This window comes from Mycosarcoma maydis, chromosome 1 (assembly GCF_000328475.2).
Source record: "Mycosarcoma maydis chromosome 1, whole genome shotgun sequence".
In the NCBI taxonomy this organism is placed as follows: Eukaryota; Fungi; Basidiomycota; class Ustilaginomycetes; order Ustilaginales; genus Mycosarcoma; species Mycosarcoma maydis.
Genome location: NC_026478.1, coordinates 213,318 through 226,780, shown reverse-complemented (window position 1 = coordinate 226,780; position 13,463 = coordinate 213,318). Strand labels below are relative to the sequence as shown.

The following is a 13,463-nucleotide window of genomic DNA, read 5'->3' as shown; positions in this document are numbered from 1 at the left end:
CGAGCATTGGGTTTGTGGTTGCTAAGCAAGCACGCACCTTCTCCCACCACACTCACGACAGTCTTCCCTACGTACATCGGCATCGCGATCGTCTCACAATGTCCAACTAACTACCGCATCGTCACTTGCATTCAGTCTATCACTAGCTCCTTTACGATATACATCCATTCTTGCACGACATGCCACGATATTCAGAGCCGACCATGCTGCCTGTCGCGCTCGACAGCGGCAAGATCTACCTGCAGACCGTTGTTCAGGATCCCCCTTCGCTCGCTTCCTCATCGACATCCTGCCGTGGACTCGCTGTCCTTGCTCATCCACTTGGCCGACTTGGAGGGTCACTCGATGATCCTGTCATCACCTATCTCGCTTCGATGCTGCTGACGCATGCGCATCTGCGTGTCGTCCGCTTCAACTCTCGCGGTGTTGGCAAATCCGATGGCTCGGCGAGCTGGACAGGTAAATCCGAATGCAGCGACTTTCAGGAGATCGTTGCCAAGTGCATCGACAATTTCTGTGTCGATTTTCCAGATAGCCTCGCCGCTCAGCTAGTCATTGGCGGGTATTCAGCCGGCGCGCTGTACGCAAGCACAGTCAAAGTACCTTCCGAAGTATATGACCTGAAACAGTTCCGAGCCGCTAAGCAGCCGAGATACATTTTGCTGAGCTTCCCAGCGGGTGTCACTTGGGCGTTGAGCTTCTTCACTACCAAGGCCTATACCGATACCCTCAAGAAGCTGCTCACCAGCAGCACTCTGCCTGGCGCAAGCACCGCTACTGCAGACGACGAAGGCGAGGCCAAGGCTGCAGTGAGAGCGGCCGAGTCAACACCCACTGTCCATGGAGCTTCGCAGCCCGTGGCAAGCCATATACTAGCTGTCTACGGTGATCAGGATCAATTCACCGGAATTGCAACCTACGATACTTGGACCAAAGAATGCAGCTCCTTAGCTCCCTTTCCGCCGAGACCGAAGGGTGGATCGTCATTCCATCATGTGCTTGTACAAGGCGCCGACCACTTCTATCGTTCCAGCCGGGCTTTGGACGCACTCGACAAGGCCATTCTGGAATGGTTTGATGCTCTGACTACGTGAGCAGAGCTCACGCAACTCTAACACGTCTCGGATTTCAGAGGCGCGACTCTTTGTCAGAACAAGTTCCGGCTGTCTATCTATTTGGTGCCGCGCACGATGATGAAACCGCGCTGGTGATCAACATCGTATCTCCACCCTTCTCTGTCCAGCATTTTTGCGATTGCTGGTCGCAGAACCGCAATCTGATGCGGCGAATGTCTGCCGACACCCGTCACAATCTTAAACGGAGGTGGGTTCATACCCGGACCCGGCCTTGCATACCACCGCGTCACCTGCTCTCGCACGATGGACAGAGCTTCGTGCACCGTCACGCCGTGCAAATCGATTGTATTGCTAACAGCAATGTTCGCTGCTGTTGGTTGCACGTCTGGGCGCTCCACGCCAATGGCGGCGCGACGTCGATCTTCCACCAAAGCTTGAGAGGCACGCAGAGACCAGGCACGCGACTTTGCATCAAGACGACGCGCTTCGTCCGCATAGTGCCATGCGATTCCGCTACTTCCGCCGCCTCCGGCTCTGTCACCCGATCGTACGCCACTACGCCGCGACCGCCAGGCTGAAGCTGCTTTGCGCAGAGCTTCATCGCGGCGCATGCGATACTCTTCTGCGATGAGACGATACTCGGTCATGCGACGAACGGGATCGTAGTGAGTGGTGTGCGACGCCAGCCCTCGCTCGACAGCGATGGGGCCATCCAACAGATCGTCGATGGCAGAAGCGCCAACAAAGGCCGAGCTGGCGGGAAAGACGGATGCGGCAGAGCCAGATCTCAACGCTGCTACTGCGCCAGAGACCGGTCCTGGGGTGTTGCGACCAACAACGTTGGAGTAAACAACGCCAGATGCGTCGCTAGAAGTCGACTTGGAAGCAGCAGCTTGGGACGGAGTCGGGAACGTGCGCGCAAATTTCCCTTCGTTCGCTCTTGCATTGATAGCGTAGCCGCGTACACCAGAGGCTTCGACGCTTTTGGGTACTTCGGCTGCACCGAGCTGCTTCAATCTGCCCATTGGATCGAGTGCATCAGCCTCGCCAACCTGGCGCTGCACGAGGAGCTGCAACTGTATCAAATCCAAAGCGGCATCCTGCTTGCCCTTTGTTGCCCGCAGAGCTTTGCTTGCAGTAGCTTTAGAGGTATCGCTGATCGCGGCAATGCTCTCAGCGATCCGTTCTGCCGTACCAGCCGAAGCATCCGCTGCTTCGTCCAAGCTCGCTAAAGAAGAGCACTTGTCTGACTCTAACTCGAGCAAGCGAGCAAAGCAGACCGCGAGCTTGAACGAAGACTCATTGTACACGGACGTGACCTGGCTAGGTTCGACGTCGAGCAATGTCGACAGCTGCGAAAGGACAGACGAGGTGAGCAACCACTGGTTGTCCGATACAGGTTGGTTGGCGTCGGGGTCCTTGGCTGCATCTTCCTCTTCGGCGGCGAGTTTTGCTGCCAGTTGCTCGTCTGTCAGTTGCGGCAAGTAGGACGCATTAGACGGCATTTGTGGGTTTTGCTGCTGCACTTTTTTTAAGAGATTTGAGGAGGCGCCTCCGTGGCGCAGGTCGGTGAGGTTGACGGTCACCTTGCCCTTCTGCTTGGTTTTGCCAGACGACGGAAGACCAATAGCAGCTGATTGTTGTTCCTGTTGCAGCTCCCTACGTGCAGCGCGACGCTTCTTGCGCTTGAGATGAGAATCTTGCCAGCCATTTGTATCAAGACCAACGCCCTTGGCAAGTGCCTCGTAATCGAGACCGCCACCTTTACGTGGTGTGCTGGCACAGGAATCCGACGTATCCATCTGGGCAGCAGTAGCACTGCGCGCATCCTCTACTTCAATCAAATCGATCGTCATGATAGTGTCCACGGTAGTCTGTACGTCTCCATGCGAGTCTTTCAGCGTGTCCCTCAGAAACTCTGCTGTACGCGAAGGGAAAGCATGCTGGAGAAACACGACGGGGTCAAAGCTGTCTTTGTTGATCTTTGCCTCTTTGGCGCCATTTATATCTGCGTTGCCTGAAGCGAGGGCCTGTGGATCCACCTTAGGTGAACCGGATAATTTGGCTATTTTCTCCGCTTCGCACATCTCGGCATCTACGAGGCGGCTTGCAGCATCGCTGAACAGGAGAGTATGCCCTGGCAGAGTATGCCGTGGTTCGTCATTGTTGCGCTCCAAATCCGAGGTGCTGGATTCTTCGTCGGTGAGGTGTAAGTTGTGCGGATCTTGAGACGAATTGTCTACGAGCGACCATTCGTCCAAGAGGCGTTGGACGGTTGCAGTTTCTGCTGCTGTTAACGTGGGCGAATTGGTCGAAGTGCAAGTAGGTGTAGTGTTATTACTGTTGTGCAGAGTGGATGCAGCTGTATTCGTATCCTCGTTGACAGTGGTGAGCTTGCCACCGAAAGCTTTCTTCCTTGTCGAGGCACCTGAGCTGGTCGAGCGTGTTTGGCTACCGACCTCATTTGGAGACAGAGTGGTAGCATGCGAAGGCTGGACAGGGTACTGCTCTAGATCAGGTATGGCAGCGGCGGCCAGCGTCTCGCAAACCTCTTTTGCGCTCTGCAGCGTCTGTCCTGGCTCGAACGCTATGGCTGCTACCAGAGTGGTGTCCAGGGGGGGACAGAAAAGCTCGCTGAGCGCTGCTTGAATTTCGTCCGCCGACGACATGATCGCCGAGGTTTGCGTGACAAGTGCGAGGATGCAAGATGTAAGCTGATCGTGTGAGCTACACCATGGTAGTGCGACGGGTGGATGGCGAAGGGGAAGTGGAAAAGAACGATCAACGGACAGACCGCAAATCTCTCGACTCGAAGACGCGCTTACTTTGGAAAGAGCATCTTCCAGAACTGCACACGCTGTGACTTGATAGCCTAAGCGCAGCGTCGGTTTTCTCCACTTTTACGTTTGGTATATACGTCATGTGTGCGACGTGCAACCAGAACACGGATCACGGAACACGGACTGGGAACCCAGGCACGAGGCTCGTGACTGGACCTCCAAAACAATGTCAGATCGTCATGCTCGATTGCATCAAACCATGGCGGTTGGTCGTAACTCGTGACTCAGGATTCGTGATTCGTGATTTGCGGGGAAGAGAGGTCAGCAGACCACGAACGTGTTTCTTTCACACAGCGCAACACTGCGAGCGACGAGCAGCGCGCCTTCACAATTCACGATTCGCGATTCGCGTGATTCGTGATTGTTGGGAGAAATCAGAAAATGCCCGCGAAGAACGTCGTGAATGCCTTTTGGACAAGCACGCACACGCCGTTTATCAAATCACGAATTGTGAATCAAGAATCAACTCAAACAAGCGAAATAAAAGCGTGAAGCACCACGAGTTGACGATTTTGCATCGTGTTGGTACCTTGCTTACTCTCTGCTTTCACCACCAAGCATCGTCTTGACAGACTCGTCGACGGTCGAAAATGGCAGTCGCCGATCCCATCGTTGCATGGCTGCAGCCGTATGCCGACAAGTACGGTATGCACCACCTGCCAACACACGTACCTACTCTCATTCGTTCTGCGTTGCTCTGGTTTGCCATCCAAACGCTATCATCTCAGGTCTCACCTAGACTTTTCCCCAAGACGTTCGCCAAGTTCAACCGCAAGACGCGTATCAGCTGGGACATTCACGTCGTCTCGTTTGTGCACGCTGCGGTAATCACGCCGCTCGCAGCACGCATTTGGCTCAAGGCCCGAGAGACGAATGCACTCGGTCTGCGAACGCATCCGCTCGCGATCGATCGTTTGTACGGATACGACCACGAAGCAGCTTCGGTCTACGCGATCGCTCAAGGCTACTTTGTCTGGGACTCGGTCATCTCGGTGCTTCACGAAGGACCCGGCTTCATCGCACACGGTCTCGTCGCTTTGATCGCCTTCACGCTCGTCTACCACCCCATCTTTATGTACGATGGTATCGGCTTCTTGCTATGGGAAATCTCCACGCCTTTCCTCAACATCCACTGGTTCCTAGACAAGCTCGGCAAGACAGGCTCCAAATGGCAGCTCATCAATGCCGTCTTCCTGCTCTCGGCCTATGTAGGTGCAAGGCTCACATTTGGTGTGTACAACAGCATCAGCTTCTTCAAATTTGTCGTTGCCCCGGCCAAGCCTCACCACCCACCGATCCCGTTGCACTTGAAAACATTCTACCTGGTCGGCAACTTGACTTTAAACAGTCTCAACTTTTTCTGGTTCCGAGCCATGATCCGCGCGATCCAGAAGAGATTTACCGTGAAACCGGACGATGCCAAGCCAAGCAAGGTGCTCATCGGAGAGCAGAAGGTGCAGGTGGGCATAACGGGCAAGGACGACGAAGAGTTTTGGAGGGAGGCTGGTGCCAAGAAAGGTGGAAAGGCGCAGTGAAGCAGACTGGAACAGTTTGTAATAGTATCGACTGTTCAAGTTTAAGTTGCACTAGTTGCACTAGAGTAAAGAGATGTTGCAGTAGAAGTGAGCTCATCCTCTTTTCGACGACAGACTGTACACAGGCATTAGCAATCTCAGGAAGCCACGATCAGACCAAACATTCGTGATTGTCTAGAAGAATGTGATTGCGTTTTGCGATATTGGCGTACCAAGATAGCGTACCAAAATCATACCAACAACAATGTTGCCTTGATCTTTTCGAACAAGTGATCTACCTGGGTCGACCACTTTTTCGTCTCGGCTTCTACCTTTTTGGACTCCCTGTCGCCTTCGCTCTTGCCGACCACTTTCCTGTCGATGTCCGACTTGATCTGTTTCTGCGCCTTGTGGCGAGCGTCTCTGATGCTGACCCTTGCATTTTCGCAGATCTTTGTGAGATCTTTGACCAAGGCTTGTCTCGACTCGGTTGTGGGTTGTGGTACGGCTACGCGAAGTACGTTTTCTTCGCCCCCAGCTTGGGTTTGTGGTGTGAGGTTGAGGTTGCTCGCATAGATGGCGCGTTCGATGTGTTTTACCATATCCGCGTCGAAGGCGGTTACGATGAGTGCGCCGTCCCTGACACCGACCGTGGCAAAATCTCGCAACGGGTGAAGCGCTTTTGAGCTAGATCCTGCCGGGTACTCGACTTTGATCGAGTCGAGCAAGCTCGGGTCGGCACGACCGAACGAACCGACCAACGTCGACGCTGTCGAACGAAACCGCTCAACTGCGCGAGACATGTGCGACGAGATAGCGTCAAAGTCGAATGCTTCGTCTGGGAGGTGCTGGTTGCGGGTCGAAGTCTTATATTCAACATCCGAGGATTGTTCTGCGTCGCCACGTTTAGTACGAGCTCCGCGCGACGTGGGTTGCGCCGCACGGTTATTTTTGGACGCTTTGCCTTTGGTCTTGATCACGGGCACGTCGTCAGCGTCAGCTGCATTCGGATCGATGTATTGTGCTGAGGAGCGCTTGGATTTCAAGCGACGCTGGACGGCCATCAACGGCTGATGCGGCAGGTCTGAGCATCGCAAACGAGTGCTCAATGGCAGTATGCTAGTCGAAGTCACGCTTGTGCTCGTTCGAACCACCGAGGTGCGCCAACCTCTAAGCATCCTTACAGCGGCACGCTGTGCGGAAGTTGCTACCATCTTGCTGAGTGAGCTTGTCCGTTCAAGTCGATGCGAGATGGTGGTCAGGAAACACTGAGCAGATTCACAACTCGAAGTACGTCAATCGTGAATGCAACAACTTACGGTTGGTCCTGCAAAAATGTGAATCTGTCATAACCCAAACCCGAAACATCCAAATCACGAATCACGAATCACGAATCACGAATCACGAATCACGAATCACGAATGAACCACGAACAGCCCAGTCTGAGTCGCGCACCGCGAAAATGCACCACTGTGCATTCTAGCGGCCTAACATTGGTATGATTTCACGCTACACGTTACCGTGCTACGTACTACGTGCCCAGGTGGAGGGTGATATGCAGAACGTGACGATGTGACGATGAGCTGCGTGCCGATTCATTTTCTGCCGATGCACGCTGTACTGTGGTTGGCATTCAGTTATTCCTGTCGCTGAGATCCGAATGTGGAACCCTGCTTAGCTTTGTGTTTACGCTACATCGTGTATGTCTCGGCCCGCGAATCCCATTCACGACTCTCTTCGAGGTGTGAGGTTTTCGCTCCGCCTTGATCTTGTGGCGTCTTTGCTGTTTGCTTGCTTGTTTCCTTCCCATAACGTCTCACCGGTAGACTCTCTCCGATAGATCGACTTGGTTCATGATGGAGTTGCTACGAATCGCACACCAAGTCATCACCGAACCTCTCCTATGCCACCTTAACCTGCTCACTCCAGGAGGCGGTGATCCGACGTACGGCCGCTCCGACATCCCCTACTCGGCTGCTGAGCATCGTCTCATCTACTCGAATCCCCAAGTGTCGGCCATCCGACGCCGCGTTCTCATCCCCGCACATTCGCTGCTCGAATCAGGCTCGTGGGACAAGGAGAAATGGTCGTGGGTCACCTATTACATCTGGACGTGTCCTGCTGCGCTCGAATCCGAACAGCTCCACAGCGACATTGTCATGGCGCACGGAATCAACGATTATGCAGGCAAGCTGGCACCTCACGCGCTTCATTTCATGAAACGTGGCTTTCGAGTCATCGCCATCGATTTACCTTCGTTCGGTCGAAGTACAGGGTTGCATGGCTATCTGCCGAGCATGAAGATCAATGCCAGAGCGATGCATGCGGTGGTGATGGATGTGAGGACGTGGGATGAGGAAAGCGGACTGTTGCAAAAAGCGGCGAGGGAGAGAAAGTTGTTCGCAGAGGGTCATTCCATGGGGGCTTTTACGGTCTTGTACTACGCAGCGTTGTATCCGCCTTTGACAGCAGCAAAGGATGGTGGACCCGATCTGAGCCTCAAGCAGGTGCCTAGCGAGCAAGCCAAGACGATCACCGACGAAGAGCTCGTCGAAGAAGCTCTCAACGCACACGAACGCACGCCTCTCGCACACCATCGACCGGAACGCAGCAACGGATCCAGCTTCGACTCGAGCGCCATCATTGGCACCAAACCCACCCCCTACAGGCCCAGCCTCTCGGGCGTAGCCGTCGCTGCACCCATGATCACCATCTCGGCGCAATCCCGACCCAGCAAAGCCATCGAGTACATCGCCCACATCCTCCGCTTCTTCGCCGGTCGCTTACCGCTCGCTTCCGCCATCAAGGGAAACGTCTCGGACGACCCGCGCGTCGAAGACGAATTCAATACCGATCCCTTAACCTACAAAGGCAAAGTGAGAATCTCGACCGGTCTAGCCATACTAGATGGCATTGATGATCTTGCTGCAAAAGCGCACCTCATCACGTGCCCACTGACAATCCACCACGGAGCAAACGATCGAGTCACTGATCCGAACGGAAGCAAGCACTTCTTCGACAAGGTGGGCACGCCAAACGAGCACAAGTCGATCAAAATTTGGCCAGGCTACGAACACGTTATGATGAAAAACGTCCAGGGCATGTCCGAGGAGGATACGGAAAAGACAAGAGTCGTTCTGACTGAGATCGGGGATTGGCTCGTTGCGCAGGCGCGTAAGTAGACACACCCACGCCCCTCCACCGTGCTGTTACAGTAGAGCATCGACAACAACATACATAGATGATACATAGGCATAGACCAAACAGGTGATGGCATTGCGAGAGTCGAGAATCAGCGCAGCCCAAAACCTTGATAATGCTCGATAGCGACGTTCAGCTTGTCCTCCAAAACCTGCTTGGCCGGATACACGGGTAGGAAGAGCGTAGATGTACACGTGGAAGACCAAGGCAATGGCCACGATCGTGCGTCGCCATCTGTTGCGTCATCGACACTAGGATTGACGAGGTGTATACGCAGTCCGATTCCTCTAGCTCCGCTTGCAGGTACGTCTTGCGCGCCCGTGATAAAGGCTAGCAATCGACGCTGACGATGAGGAGCCAAGGTGGACCACGTGGTCCAGAACCATTCTGCCACTCGCGCTCCTCGGTCTCTGTCAGCAGAAGTGGCAAGGATGAGTTCGGTAGAAACTTTGATATCGGCTACGTCTAACGCGGTTGCAAGGTCAGCGGTGGACGACGAGGCGACCGATACGATTGCCTGGTTGATCTCTTCCGGACTGAAGAGCGAGAGAGCTGCACCGCCTCTGCTCAGAACGTCTGATGCAGACTTGACGCCAGCTGCGGGTGCTCCGCTGAGCCAGTGAGAAGCCATGATGCTCTGCCAGCCATCTCGGAAAGCCATCACCTGTTCACTCACCGAGCCTATGAGAACGCGCGAGATCAGCTTGGAAACAAACTCGCGCCTCTCGCGCACCTTGACAGCGCGATGCCTTCCGCCGGGAATCAAATCTACCGTTTTGACCCCGTCTTGCGCTGTCCAGATGTTGGTACTCCAACTGAGCGAGAAGGTGCTGTCAAACAGTTTGTCCGCGTCTTGTTCTCTACCCTGATCTGTCAGGGTCCAATCCAGCACAGATTGCAAACTCTTTGCCAGTGCTGGGTCGGCAAACTCCAGATCGACCGGTGTTAGCTGCACTTGTTCGAGCTTGGGCGCGTTGGCGATCTTGAATGCTACAGATGGCAGCGAGAAAGGAAGCGCGAGTTTGGTCGTGTGTAACGCTGCAAGCGCGAGCAGCATGCCGAGAAATGCAGCCGCGTCTTGGCTCTCCTTTTCCTGAACCGGGCAAGTAGCGATGAACCAGCCGTGTGGACCTAGTACATCCCGAAACGAACAGTTGGAAGCGACGGTAGCAAACCACTCGCGAGCCGGTCCACCTCCATCCGCCGCTTGCTCGCCGGCAAATTCCACTCTGAGCCCACGCACGTGCGCACCTGATTCGAGAAGCTGTAGCAGCAGCGTTCTGCTTTGGCGCCATGCTGCATGCCTATCGATTCGAAGGTTGAGACTGTTCGGCATCACCACTAGCTCTGCTTTCTCGTCCTCCTTGGACGAGCCAAGAGTAAAGCGCTGAGCTTGACAAGACTCACGAACGCGTGTGCGACTGAGGCGAACTTCATTCTCGAACTGCAGGATTCGGACCTTGGCGCCGAGTGAGAGCAGGAACGGCCAAGCGCAAATGTTGAACCTAGCCAATCCTGCTGTGGGAGTCGCGCCGGAATGGACGAGCGAAGCAACATGGTGGATGAAATGCTCGACAAAGGGAGCCAAGTCGAGGACTGTGCAGTAAAACGCATGCGCCGGCAAGCGCGTACGGGCCGGTCGAGAGGAGTTGAGTGTGAAGCACAACGAGAGGAACGATGCAGCGGTGACGAGCGTTCGATCCTGCGTCTCGGTGAGTATCGACGGATCGGAAGACATCTGTTGACCGCAAAGCCCGACAAGTTCGCCGACTAGGTCAACGAGCGCGTCTGAACCTGTTTCTGCATTAATGAGCTTCAAGACGTCGGAAAGCAGCTCAACAGGTGTCATGCTTGATCCAACGGGCAGACGGTCAAATATTTCGAGAATTCGCAGAAACGTTTGCTGAAGTGTAGATTTCAAATCCGCATTTTCGGTGCTCGTAGGACGCAATGAGCGCATGCGAAGAAGTCGAGAGAGCGTTTCAACGAGTTCGTGTCGCATCGATTCCAGTAATGCATCCAGAAGATGGCTAAGGCCTTGCAATACAGATTGGCGCAATCCAACGAGCATGTGAGGAGGCAGAAAGGAAAAGTCGATAGGAGAGTGTCCTTGGAGCCCGATGGGCAGAAGATCGTCCGAAATGATAGCATGCCGGCTCGAAGAAACCCACGTCCCAGGGTCGGCAAGTCTAAGCTTGATCGCTGCCAGCAATGTCAAGAACGGTGCCATCTCTTGGTCGCTAGACGAGGATGCCTTATCATCAGCAGCTCTCCGCTGAATGGCCGTTATGTTGTGACACCGCCTACACTCGTCGACCAATTTCGGCAAGTCGACTCGTCTCAAATATTCTTGCTCCCCCGTCGTCATGCCCGCCCTTGCTTGCGATGGAGAATCCCCCGGCATTGGGCGGATGCGCTCAGCGCTCGTTTGCATCGGTAGTTCCGGAGCATTTCGCATACCAACCGTGTGACTCGCATCAATCTTGGCCTTGACCTTGTTACGCACATGTTTCTGATTGTGCCGCTTGTAGATCCTCGGCCCCATATGTGCTGCGCCCAACTCTTCGTCTACGTTGGCTAGCACTCTCAGTGGCTCTCCGCCAAACGTTGTCGTTGCAAACATGGCCAAGCCTGGACTCAAGCTACCTTGTTGCCAAGGCAAGCTGGATGCACCTGTCGAAGTAGAGGTGGACAAATCGCGGAAGACGATTGACGACATGGTTGCGCCACGCGACGACACTTGACCATCATTGTCGTCGTCTTCAGTGTAGTTATGCATGATAGCATCGTCTTCGTCATATGAGTTTTCGATCAAGGAGTGAATGCGCGAGGTGGACGGATCGGTGCGGGTGATATGCGAGCGTTTGCGTGTGCCATGGCTGGCGGCACGGAGGGCGAGCTCCTGTCTACGAGTCGGATACGGATTGAAGGAGGAGCTCGAGATGAGCGACGAGTCGCTGCTTAATGGCGAAGGACTGGGACGAGCTGAGCCACGCCGTGATAGTGGTGATGATAGAGGTGGAAATGCCGACGACGACGATGATGATGATGGCGTGGGTTCGCGCGAAGATGATTCTGTCGGTGGAGCAGAGGCGCCGCTCTTCTTGGCACCCCATGCAGGACGCGCAGAGGTGTTCGCGCCGTTCATAGTGATGCTCTGATCGTATCACAGCAGCGTAATGACAGCTCTTCGGTTAACGTGGTTCTGGTCAGCGAGAGGAAAGGGTCGAACGCTTGTTGAAAAGGCAACATTTGATTCACAATTCGTGTTCACTGACGTGGGATTCACGGTTCACGTTGTGGCGAACGTGGAACCGTTGCACGTTGATTTGGATTCCGGAGAAAAAACAAAACAAAAATGCAAAGCCGACCACAACTTCTTCTTTAACTTACCGCCACAAATTATATAATAATACTCGTGATTTGTTGTGCCCTATTTTTGGTTAATTTCAGCCGACGTTTGATTTGAGCCGCTCGTCGATCAATATGTCGTTGCTGTGTTTCTAAGAACACAAGATATGCCATCATAAGTTCAAGAGAGTACCTAGATCGTTGAAATGACTCGAGCGAACTCACGCAAAGCTGGGACGAACCAGATGCGAACAGAAAGCGAGCACACACATCAATATGCTGTCATCATCAACAAATAAACGATGCTTCGACATTCGTGATTGCCAAAGATTACAAAGAGCCAAGAGTCAAACCATGTATGCCATTCAGCTGGCCTGATTGACCTGCGATTCAATATCCTTGGCCCACTTGTCTTGCTCCATCGCGGTCGCATGCCCGCTTCCTGGCAGAGTGACATCGTTGACGGAAACACCAGAGCTCATCGCACCAGCTCGAGCGCCTCCACTGGGGTCGAACTCATCACCACCGTGCAGATAGACAAGAGGCAACGCCAGCAAGGCAGCACCGATGATATTGCCGAGGAAGCTGGCGATGATGCTCTTCCAGATGTACTCGCCGACGCTGAAGTTAGTTTGCCTTGTCATGAGCGCAGCATTGATCAAAAACATATTTGCCACTACATGTTCGAAGCCAGCTGCAACAAAGACGAAGATGGGGAACCAACTGGCAACGACTTTGGAAACGACATCCTTGGCAAGCGAGGCTTGAAAGACAGAGACGCAGACGAGCACGTTACACCCGATCGCTCGGAGCCAGAGTTCGCGGAAGTTGATAGCGGAAACCTTGGCGTCTGCACCGGCGGCGGCACCTTTACCCATAGCGGGAGTGTAGATCTCGGAAAAGTGAACCAGAAAGGCAGCGTACAGGAGCGCACCGATGAGGTTACCGATGAACGTAATCGTCCATCCATAGAGGAACCCCCAGTAAGGAACCTTTCGCTTGACGGTGGCCATGATGAAGACAGCCATTTCACCAGTGACGAGGTCGGCTTGCAGGAGGACGATCATGCACAGACCGACGGGAAACACAGCACCTTGCATGATTTTGAGAAGACCAGGAGCATTGGTGGCGAACCATGGGTTGGCTGACATGATTTGGACAAGCATTCCACCGGTTGAGAGCACTATCAGGGATGTCGCAAGGCACGCGATTCCAGCTTCAAAGAAGGTCAACGGCAATTTCCAATGGAGAGAACCACGAGCATGCAATCTCAAGGTCCTGTCGATGTAAACTTACAGAAACCTGCCATAATACCCTTGACGAAACGCTTGCCCACGGCCATGTGGTGTTTTCGTGGACCTGCCTCGATCCAGGCCCACGTCGCCTGTTCCAACGTGATCATTTGCGACATGTTGGCGGACAAGTACAGTCGACTGCTCTTCAATACTTTTCAGAGCGTTTCTCTTCTTGTGACGGATGTT

At 54.0% G+C, this 13,463-nt stretch overlaps 7 protein-coding genes across 7 annotated transcripts; 3 read left to right on the top strand and 4 right to left on the bottom strand.

The window, feature by feature from the left end:
* Positions 1-179: 179 nt before the first annotated feature.
* On the top strand, positions 180-1,094 carry UMAG_00089 (uncharacterized protein; the record flags this gene model as incomplete). Its single annotated transcript, XM_011387752.1, has 1 exon — positions 180-1,094. One exon carries the CDS (start codon positions 180-182, stop codon positions 1,092-1,094), a length of 915 nt encoding a protein of 304 aa, XP_011386054.1.
* Positions 1,095-1,171: 77 nt separating this feature from the next.
* On the bottom strand, positions 1,172-3,745 carry UMAG_10020 (uncharacterized protein; the record flags this gene model as incomplete). The annotated part of the gene is made up of 1 exon (XM_011388308.1): positions 1,172-3,745. The coding sequence occupies one exon, from the start codon at positions 3,743-3,745 to the stop codon at positions 1,172-1,174; it is 2,574 nt and encodes an 857-aa protein (XP_011386610.1).
* A 761-nt stretch (positions 3,746-4,506) lies between these two features.
* On the top strand, positions 4,507-5,451 carry UMAG_00087 (uncharacterized protein; the record flags this gene model as incomplete). Its single annotated transcript, XM_011387751.1, has 1 exon — positions 4,507-5,451. One exon carries the CDS (start codon positions 4,507-4,509, stop codon positions 5,449-5,451), a length of 945 nt encoding a protein of 314 aa, XP_011386053.1.
* Positions 5,452-5,681: 230 nt separating this feature from the next.
* On the bottom strand, positions 5,682-6,644 carry UMAG_12086 (uncharacterized protein; the record flags this gene model as incomplete). The annotated part of the gene is made up of 1 exon (XM_011388526.1): positions 5,682-6,644. The coding sequence occupies one exon, from the start codon at positions 6,642-6,644 to the stop codon at positions 5,682-5,684; it is 963 nt and encodes a 320-aa protein (XP_011386828.1).
* Positions 6,645-7,286: 642 nt separating this feature from the next.
* On the top strand, positions 7,287-8,612 carry UMAG_00085 (uncharacterized protein; the record flags this gene model as incomplete). Its single annotated transcript, XM_011387750.1, has 1 exon — positions 7,287-8,612. The coding sequence occupies one exon, from the start codon at positions 7,287-7,289 to the stop codon at positions 8,610-8,612; it is 1,326 nt and encodes a 441-aa protein (XP_011386052.1).
* Positions 8,613-8,722: 110 nt separating this feature from the next.
* On the bottom strand, positions 8,723-11,779 carry UMAG_00084 (uncharacterized protein; the record flags this gene model as incomplete). The annotated part of the gene is made up of 1 exon (XM_011387749.1): positions 8,723-11,779. One exon carries the CDS (start codon positions 11,777-11,779, stop codon positions 8,723-8,725), a length of 3,057 nt encoding a protein of 1,018 aa, XP_011386051.1.
* Positions 11,780-12,347: 568 nt separating this feature from the next.
* UMAG_00083 (uncharacterized protein) lies at positions 12,348-13,393 on the bottom strand (the record flags this gene model as incomplete). The annotated part of the gene is made up of 2 exons (XM_011387748.1): positions 12,348-13,165; positions 13,279-13,393. 2 exons carry the CDS (start codon positions 13,391-13,393, stop codon positions 12,348-12,350), a joined length of 933 nt encoding a protein of 310 aa, XP_011386050.1.
* Between the last annotated feature and the right edge of the window lie 70 nt (positions 13,394-13,463).